Below are 10,038 nucleotides of genomic sequence, written 5' to 3' on the forward strand. Positions count from 1 at the left end.
GCTTCTAGGGGACCTCGTTGGGGTGGGGGGTGTGGTGTGAGCAGTGGAGACAGGACGATTCTTTTTTTTCCATCACCCTCTCCGCTGCCTCCCCACACACAAGCCCGCCCTTCCTTCACATGGTCTCTCATTACCCTTTAAAACAGCATGAAGCTGCTCAGAGGAACCCTGTCTGTCCGAGTGGGCAGCCTGCCCAGGGGGCCATCTTGCCGCCTGCACCCCCAGACACACTTCTGGCAGCAACAGCCAACCTCAAGTGAAGAGACATCTCCCCAGCTGGATCAACAGCCCCAGCACTCAGCCCTTCCAGGATCCTCAAGCCTCCTGGATGAACTCTTGTCAGACGCAGACATTCTGGACACGGCAGGCCCTTTTCCGAATTCGGACACAGAGGAAGAGGAACTTGCGGCAACCCTGGAAGCCCCCCTCAGCGAGGAAGAATTCCAGGCCTTGCTCGAAATGCTTCCAGGCTCCCCAGTGCCACAGGCTTAGGGGGAGGTAGGAAGACCTTCCCCCGAGCCCCGTTCAAACCTCCTTTCCTGGGAGGCAGAGCCACGGGCGAGAGAAAGGAGAAGGAACAAGCAACGCTCATGATACTGTCTGGCAGGGCGACCAAGGCAAGAAGACTGTCGACGGCAACTGCGTTGTGTCTACGAGCAATGCCATGCTCCACACGGACTGTCAGGAAGCATGGGCACCAGGAGGGCCACCACCTCTGAAGCCTCAAGGAATTCTAGCCTTTCAGTGACAACGAGGAGGACCCAAGGCTGAACTGGATTTCCCCGTTGTATGTGACATTCCATTGATCCAATCAATAAATCTTGGCACTCAGTTCAAGTTCTTGGTTGTGCTTTGGTCGCTTTGTATTCTCCCGCGTTTCCTCGGGGAGGTGAAATCCCTCCCTTGGCCTGGGACAGCACGGGAAGGTGGTCCAGACGCCGCTGTCTAGTCCCGTAGCCTGTAGCCACAAACACACCCTAGTGGAATCACGAAAACCGTCTCTCAGTGACAACCGTCACTTGGTTTCTGGGTGCATGGTGTGGAAGGGTTCCTCAAGGGCATCGTCCTTGCACACAAGGACAGAACTATGCAAACACTTTCATTGACAGAGTTCATAGTAACAACTGTGCCTGGTTTATTATGCAGGCAAATAATCTCTCTCCGTCCCACCCTCTCTCTCATTGTCTGTCGACGGCCACACACTACATGCACACATCTCTCAAAAGATAAGCCGTGTTACAACTAAAGCGATGCAAAAAGGAAATGAAAAACCAAATGCCTGTGGCATCTTAACGTCTTGGCAGGTGATCCCTTCCACTGCTTCTTTCAAAAATATTTTCGAATACATGTGCCTCGTACACTCTGTATTGAGTGATTCTCGATTGGCTCAATCCGTGCTCCCCATGTCCAGCATGGGTGTGTCAGCAGCACGAAGTAGGAAAATAATCTGAGAGTTGCCACTTGAATGTGTATACACCGATGTATCTCAGTCTCTAGCTACAACTGCATCCGGGTCTCTACCTCTATAGTGTGTATATCTCTGCAGACACATCTAGTCCTCAGCTCCCTCGCAGTCACTCCTCTGTCTTAGGCTCCCCTTTCTCCAGATCTCTAGAGCAATATACAGCCCTCTCTCTCTGTCTCTCTGTCTCTCTCTCTCTCTTCCTCTCTCTCTCTCTCTCCTTCTTTTCCTTGGGCAGAAAGGAAACGTCAGTTTCAAGGGCCACACAGGTGGCATAGGGCTTCTGGGAAAAGAATCTGGCCACGGTAGCGTCAGGACAAGTATGACTGGAGATGCGGGAAGAGACAACTTATGGAAAAGATGGTGCTTTCAAGAGGGCGGGAGGAACACTGGGTCACAGTGTGCCGGGAAACACTGAGATCCTTGTGGGTGGCAGGACTTGCACAGACGCTAGCTAGAGCTAGGAACTGTGGCTTTACCATCTTGGTGGTTCAAAGCTGGTTACTCCAGCGAAATCTCGGAGCCCAGGGACCGGCAGCGGAACGTCCACAGGGAGGCCACTGGTGGACTGCGCATAAACACACCTGCGGGCTCTCAGGATGTCCTGGCTGCCATACTGATCAAAGCTTCTACTCTCTCAAGCAAGCTTACCCCACCTGGATTGTCCAGGAGGGAGCCGGTCCAAGTCTGGAAGCCAGTGCCTTCTGGGAGGAGCCAGCAAATCCCATGTTTCTGTGATTATCTCAGCCAAAACTTCCACCTTCTCGGGAAAAACCACACTGATCCAACAAGATGGTCACGCCCCACCCCCCCTCTGATCTCTGGCACTTGAGGACAAGAGACCAGGACCTGCACCTCCTCAGGACATCCTCTTGGGCCTCCTGGGACTTGCACACTCCTACTAGCCCTGGTGGCATCCATCCACGGGTACCACCTGACAACCGCCCTTAGTGGGTGGGTGCAGAAAATCAAACACACAGATCACACAAACACACACGCCCCAGGCATATTTTCACGAATTGGTGGTGTAATTACTCCAATTCCCAACTGTTTCTAAATAAGCTCACTGTCCTCATGTTAATCCACGTGGTGGCAAAAGAACACATTAGAGATGGTTCTGTGTTTCTGTGTGGTTTCTTTGTTGGTTTGCTTCTAAGTTTTCAATTCTCTGCAGCCCAAACGCCCCGAAAATGTTGGGATGGTTGTATTTGGAATCCAAAGCATTCCTTTCAAACCAAGCTGTGTCATCATCCATCATATAACTTGCTTCATATCCGTCTCCTTCTTCCTCCTCTTCTTCTTCTTCCTCCTCCTCCTCCTCCTCTTCTTCTTCCTCTCTTCTTCTTCTTCCAGATGCCAGTTGACCAGTGAATGTGAAACCGACTTCATCTTGTGGACGCCAAGGACAAGCACTGAAATTAAGTTCCTTGGCTTGTGAAACCTACACATGTGGCCTGCCCCTTTCTCTGGTCTCTCCATGGCATGTGAGCAAGGGGGTGGGTTTCAGGGTACCTCTGAAAAAGTCCCGAACTGTTGAGGACCATGGGTAGACCCTAGATAAGCAGTCAAGCTTAGTGTGTGAATTATCGGGAACTCAAACCCCAGCCAAGGAAATGCTTTAAGAGTGCGAGGCAATGACGTCCTGGTGGTGATGAACGAAGTGGGAAACGTACTCGAGGAAAGCTAGGCTCCAGGTTCTCTCTCCATTTTGGAAAGTACAGTGACACAGCTAAGCGTGAGGGATTCAGAGTTGGGGAATTCCACGGAGAGCAAAAGTATGTGTGGAATGTGAAAAGGTGTGAAAACGAGAGAGCACTGGACCCCAAGCATTCTGGGAAAGGATGACGAGGGCGGCAGCTTCAAAGGGACCTGGGAGCCTCCCAACAGGCCTTCCATTCCAACGCCCACTTGCCTCACGGGATTCCTTCCAGGTTCTCAATGTGCAAGGAAGGGTTCCCCACCATCTGCGGCTATTTACATAAATAGGGGCGGGGCATCCTCACCCATTATAAATCCTGAGCTTCTCAGCACTGAGCAGTTGGCCAGCAGCTTCCGTGCCATCCGTGTGGGTCTCCCACCATGGATTCGTCCAGCTCGTCCGGCACATACAGCAGCTCCACAGGTACGTTGCCCTCAGCATCTGGGCTCTGGGGTTGGGTCCTCCAAATACACTCATGCACCTCCCCACCCCAAGGGTTGATCACCACGAAGGTTGAAGTTTCCCAATGACCACCACTTGGCACGGACAGATATGCTGGGACATTTTTCTGGAATCAGTTGGGCCAAAGGATGCACCTTGGTTTGGGCAATTCACGTACATATTTCTGGTTTGATGGTTCGTTTCTTTTCCTTCTTGAAATCGACATGGAAGTAGGTAGGCCTGTTGCCTGACAATGGCTTCTCTACCAAAAATCCCAGCCTGTGGTTGCAGTGAACGGAACACGAGTGTTTGAAAACGTTCCCAACTAAACTGACACTTTTTTCCAGTTGACCGTGTTTGGGATTTTGTGTTGGTTTCCCATGTTCTATTCTTGCTGTTGTTACGGATTTGCTCTCTTTGGTTTCGTGTTCCGTTTGAACTGGTTAACTTCCATGGTGTCCATGGAAAGGATCCACATCCAGTATGTATTAAGAATACAAGAAAAAGAGAGTTTTTCTTTGAGCACACCTGAAAGCTAGAGCCTGGGAAACAGAGATTCCAGGAGCACTCGAACTGTCTCTCATTGGACTCCAAGGTAGCCAGTGCAGGAGCCTCTGGAAAGGCAAAATCCGCAGTGTGACACGTTCGTTCCTTGAGTGCTTTCCAAAGATTTTCCTTGGAGCTGGCAGGAAGCAAGGGCGCTTTTAAAGGAAGTCCCCGTTGGGGGTCCGTAACCCTTGCCTTGCCTTGTCTCCTTCCAGCGCGAGACCTGGAGACGACCCTACGTCACCAGCTGCCAGCTGCTAGAGCGGGTGGCCCTTGCAGAAGGGTTGGTGTTGTCCTAGACTTGGAGAGAGTTCAGGAAACTCAAATCTCAAGGATGTGCAGGACGTGCCTGAAACCACATCCACCCTGGCCATCACGCCCGGCTCCCGCCTTAGAAGGCAGGAAACCAACACGCATCTATTCCCTTGCCACCAGAAAGACGCAACCTCAAATAGGACAGGGATGGCGGCAGCCCTTCAAGGCTGCCCAACTGAAAGAATAGCACACACACACGGCGAGTCAGCAAGACCTTGGTGCCTGGAAAGGGAAACTCATCTTCCGAAGTATACTCGGCTGTTGTGGGTGTGTGGGTGGGCGGGCGCCATCAGACGGGGCCCCACGTTGCTCCTTATCTCAAAAGAGTTTGTCTTCTTAACAATCTCCTAGTGCGTTCTGTGTTGGGGGTTGGCTTGTGTATTTGACTGGCTTCGTTTGGCTTTCGTCTCGTTTCCTTTCAAATAGTGAAAGCGGATGTGCCCTGTGCGTATGACAGGCCAGAAGCCGGGCTCCTCTCGTTAGCTTAGAGTTCAAGGTAAATCTGGTAGAAGCCATCAAGACTTTCTGAGGCCTCCACAGGTGGACAATCCTTCCACCCATTTTGGTCACGTTAGCCTGTTTTTCTAGGGCTTTCCCCTTCTGCTTGCATGGCGCCCTGTGGATCCTTGGCGATTGTTGGGGGATCCCCATAGCCTTGACCCTCAGCTTAGCTTGAGCCCACAGGGTCCCACTCAGCGTGGCTTTCAGGGTGTGCCCACGGTTGTTCCAAATGCAGAGTCTTCCCCTGGCTTACAGATTTTTCACGTGGCACAAGGACCAGCGCTGTGCCGGTACCATTGGTTTGCACCTCCATGGATTCGCCCCTGACACATTCCCCCTTTTCTCTCCCACAGGCCGACTCTCAAGACCATCGCGAAGGAGGAGGCTGGTTCTGAGGCTGAGTCAGAAGGACACCCTGCAAGCACTCTTTCAACAGAACCCCTACCCCGGGATAACGACCAGAGAACGGCTGGCACGAGAACTGGGCATTCCAGAAAGCAGAATTCAGGTACGTCCGAGTCTCTCGATCCATTCTCCCTCTCGGGGTCCATGTCCAGACGCAAGTCACCCTATGCCAGCTGGAGTCCTTGCCCTTGGGGCTTCCTCTTCTGGGTGCTCCAGACAGCAGGGACTCGAATCTTGGCAAGGACGGTGGCTCCCTTTCGAATGCGTGGCCAGACTGAGCTGTGTGGCGAGAGGTCCATTCAAATGGGTGGTCAAGAATAAAGGGCGAGGGGCCAAGGAAGTAGGAGGGCCTGGTGGTGCCAGGGAGGTGTTCCCTTGATGGCTGGCCTCCGAGGAACTAGCCGTGCTGAAGACTTCCCTCTCTGGGCAGGCTGGAGAGGAGTCACCAAAGGTAGGAACACCTCGCCTGCGACCTTACAAAGCGTCGCCAAAGACTGATTGGCTTTCCTTACGAACACGTTTTCTCAGGGTGTCACATTTTCCACACACCACCGTCAGAAACGTCTAAAAACATGCACACACACACGCACACAAGCACAGGTCCACACTGCGGTTCGGCCTCGGGGAATGAGGTAGCATGCACACGGCTTCACTGTTGAAGACAAGGGCACATATTCTGAAGATGGGGAGCGGGTACATAAGAGTCTCCTGACCTAAGAGTGATGGAGGCATGTAGTCCCTGAGAAGTGACTGTCAATGAGTAGTTCCCAGGCAGCATGGGAAGTGTGGTTTTCATGGGGGCACTTGCTAATGGATATGATTGCGTGTTATGAGACAGTACTGCCTGTGGGGACATAAGAGAGACAGGGAACCATGAATCGGGCATGGACCGTGCCAAAGGGGAGGCAAAGAGAGCAAATGAGGGAAAGGAGATTGAGCCTGGGAGCCTGGGACAGAGACAGAGTGAGGGCAAGGCAGGCAGGCAGGCAGGTGCGCCGGCGGGCGGGTGGCAACAGAGACAGACGTCAACAGGTAGATGCGGAGAATCGTAGATGGGGACCAAAAGACCCACAGAGAAACTGCTAGTTTTGATGAGGAGGGGTGGGGCGGGTGAGAGGGAGAGAGAGAGGTAGCTATCCATCCCATTCTGACTGTGGGAAAGCAAGCATTGTCTCCTCCTGTGTCACAAGTCATTACTCTGCACACCAGTAAGGTGACGCGAAGAGGAAGGATTATTTTCATGGACACAGATTGTGTATTCTGGAATCTGGTGCACTTCTTCAGAGGTGAAAGCGGGAGTCTACATTCTACCTGCCAGTGAGAGTTCAGTCCCTTTGACTCGTAAATATTTCCACTGGGGGCAGATGGGCCATACTGGGTCTCCATTAGTCGGCTTGTTCTGGCTGGCTGGCTGGCTGGCTGGCGCGTTTGTGCGTTTGTTTTATGGTGCATCCTGCAATCGGTCTTGCAAGTACGTGCATAAGCATTGAATGACAAGGCTTGCTTTCTTTGTACCCAGGTTTGGTTTCAAAACCAACGAAGAAGACGCCTAAAGCAGAGCCGATTGCCGTCGGAGAATGCCTTCAAAGGGGGGCAGTCGCAGCCGCTGCGGCCGCCACCACCTCAGGCTTTGACTCGAGGTAAGTACCCAGCAATCCAAAGGCATTTCCCCAGAGCATCCCCTTGAGACACAATCATCTCTGAACGTGGATGACCGTGGGAGGCCAGGAACGCTTCAGAGAGGAAACCATGATATCTTGGCTTCTTGCCCCATTCCTGTTCCACACAGGAGCATCATGCCCCTGTTGGAGGGTGGGGAGATGCATGGCCAGGAAGGCTTGGAATCTTCGGGTCCGGAACCTGCCCGGATGTGCAGATATCCCTTCTTCCATCACATGGGGCATTTTCACATAGCACTGAATAAGATGTATCGATGTATCGATCTTGATCTATGACATACCACTTCCTACATACCACACACTGCATCTGCTGTGAATGTGCTGCAATTGGCCTGAATGTCCTCTCTTCTCTGTGTGTTCTTCTTCAGAAAGCTTGGGAAGAGAGGCCAGGCGAAAGAGGACTTTCATCTCTCCTTCTCAAACAAGGGTCCTTGTGCAAGCCTTTGAGAGGGATCGATTTCCATCTATTGCTGCCAGGGAAGAATTGGCTCACCAGACAGGAATTCCTGAACCTCGAATCCAGGTAAGTTCTCCACCAGTGGGTGGGACTTGGCTTCTCCCACGAGGAAGGAGTGTTAAACCTTGTGACGGGTTGCTGCTGGATATAGGTATGCTTGGCGAGGGGGGATTGGGAGGAGGTTCCCTTCGTCCTACGAATACACTAAGGGAGCTGATCTGAAGGCATCCCTTTCCGGAAGAGGAGAGGGCAATGGAAGTCCTGGGCAGCCAGGGAGGGGCCTGAGGTTGTAGCCGGTCAATGACGGCTCTCCTCAAAGCCAGGGGTGGGGAGGGGTGGGGTGGGTCCTGTGTTGCCCTGACGTCCTCCCGCATTTTCAAGAGCCAAGGCGAAAGCTCTAGGTAAAATGGCCCTTAGATGAGGCCCACCAGTACTTGCCATGGACCTGACAGATTGGAGGGCAGGGCAGGGCAGGGCAGGGCGGGCCGTGGCGGGGCCGGCCAGGGATGGGGCGGCGGCAAGTAGATCTGGACTGTTGCGCTGCTAATGTTCCTGTCTCCCCATATGGTTCCCTAGATATGGTTCCAGAACCGAAGAGCTCGGCACCCAAAGCAGAGCGCTAGTGGGCCTGTGAATGCCCTGGCCGAAGGACCAGATGCCACGTCAGCCGTGACTGCCCTGTCGGACCAAAGCCCCCCGCCCACTGTCCATAGCAGCTCTCATCGTTATCCTCCCTCTCATGCACCCGAGAGCACGCAATCCTTTGCTGCGGCCACTCCTGTTTTCTCCCCCACCTTTCTTCTGCCAGGGGCTGCCCCTGGGTGCTGTGTGGGCCACCCGTTGATGTTCATCGTGGTCCAGCCCAGCCTGGCAGCACTTCAGGGATGCCAGAACCCGCAGCCTCTTCCGGCCACAGTTCCGTGGGGCGAAGGGACACATGCTGTCATCGCCAGTGGGCAGCCTGCCCAGGGGGCCATCGTGCCGCCTGCACCGCCAGAGACACACTTTTGGCCGCAGCAGCCAACCTCAAGTGAAGAGACATCTCCCCAGCTGGAGCAACAGCCCCAGCACTCAGCCCTTCCAGGCTCTTCAAGCCTCCTGGACGAACTCTTGTCAGACGCGGACATTCTGGACAAGGCAGGCCCTTTTCCGAATGCGGACGCAGAGGAAGAGGAACTTGCGGCAACCCTGGAAGCCCCCCTCAGCGAGGAAGAATTCCAGGCCTTGCTCGACATGCTGCCAGGCTCCCCAGTGCCACAGGCTTAGGGGGAGGTAGGAAGACCTTCCCCCGAGCCCCGTTCAAGCCTCCTTTCCCGGGAGGCAGAGCCACGGGCGAGAGAAAGGAGAAGGAACAAGCAACGCTCATGATACTGTCTGGCAGGGCGACCAAGGCAAGAAGACTGTCGACGGCAACTGCGTTGTGTCTACGAGCAATGCCATGCTCCACACGGACTGTCAGGAAGCATGGGCACCAGGAGGGCCACCACCTCTGAAGCCTCAAGGAATTCTAGCCTTTCAGTGACAACGAGGAGGACCCAAGGCTGAACTGGATTTCCCCGTTGTATGTGACATTCCATTGATCCAATCAATAAATCTTGGCACTCAGTTCAAGTTCTTGGTTGTGCTTTGGTCGCTTTGTATTCTCCCGCGTTTCCTCGGGGAGGTGAAATCCCTCCCTTGGCCTGGGACAGCACGGGAAGGTGGTCCAGACGCCCCTGTCTAGTCCCGTAGCTTGTAGCCACAAACACACCCTAGTGGAAGCACGAAAACAGTCTCTCAGTGACAACCTTCACTTGGTTTCTGGGTGCATGGTGTGGAAGGGTTCCTCAGGGTATCGCCCTCTGCGCACAAGGACAGAACTATGCAAACACTTTCATTGCCAGAGTTCATAGTAACAACTGTGCCCGGTTTATTATGCAGGCAAATAATCTCTCTCCGTCCCTCTCTCTCTCTCATTGTCTGTCTACGGCCACACACCACACGCGCACACCTCTCAAAAGATAAGCCGTGTTACAACTAAAGCGATGCACAAAGGAACTGAAAAACCAAATGCCTGTGGCATCTTAACGTCGTGGCAGGTGATCCCTCCCACTGCTTCTTTCAAAAATATTTTCGAATACATGTGCCTCGTACACTCTGTGTTGAGTGATTCTCGATTGGCTCAATCCGTGCTCCCCATGTCCAGCATGGGTGTGTCAGTGGCACGAAGTAGGAAAATAATCTGAGAGTTGCCACTTGAATGTGTATACGCCGATGTATCTGACTCTCTAGCTACTACTGCATCCGGGTCTCTAGCTCTATAGTGTGTATACCTCTGCAGACACATCTAGTCCTCAGCTCCCTCCCAGTCACTCCTCTGTCTTAGGCTCCCCTTTCTCCAGAGCTCTAGAGCAATATACAGCCCTCTCTCTCTGTCTCTCTGTCTCTCTCTCTCTCTTCCTCTCTCTCTCTCTCTCCTTCTTTTCCTTGGGCAGAAAGGAAACGTCAGTTTCAAGGGCCACACAGGTGGCATAGGGCTTCTGGGAAAAGAATC

At 53.3% G+C, this 10,038-nt stretch overlaps 1 protein-coding gene across 1 annotated transcript; it reads left to right on the top strand.

Moving 5' to 3' along the window:
* Positions 1 to 3,541: 3,541 nt before the first annotated feature.
* Positions 3,542 to 8,771, top strand: LOC137766674 (double homeobox protein 4-like protein 4). The gene is made up of 4 exons (XM_068547271.1): positions 3,542 to 3,584; positions 5,318 to 5,472; positions 6,889 to 7,009; positions 8,314 to 8,771. The coding sequence occupies exons 1-4, from the start codon at positions 3,542 to 3,544 to the stop codon at positions 8,769 to 8,771; spliced, it is 777 nt and encodes a 258-aa protein (XP_068403372.1).
* Positions 8,772 to 10,038: the final 1,267 nt, after the last annotated feature.

Source organism: Eschrichtius robustus, chromosome 6 (assembly GCF_028021215.1).
Source record: "Eschrichtius robustus isolate mEscRob2 chromosome 6, mEscRob2.pri, whole genome shotgun sequence".
Lineage (NCBI taxonomy): Eukaryota > Metazoa > Chordata > Mammalia > Artiodactyla > Eschrichtiidae > Eschrichtius > Eschrichtius robustus.

Coding starts and splice junctions, on each gene's coding strand:
- LOC137766674 (XM_068547271.1), top strand. CDS start 3,542: ATGGATTCGTCCAGCTCGTCCGGCACATACAGCAGCTCCACAG. Junction 3,585..5,317: donor CACATACAGCAGCTCCACAG/GTACGTTGCCCT, acceptor TCTCTCCCACAG/GCCGACTCTCAAGACCATCG. Junction 5,473..6,888: donor TTCCAGAAAGCAGAATTCAG/GTACGTCCGAGT, acceptor CTTTGTACCCAG/GTTTGGTTTCAAAACCAACG.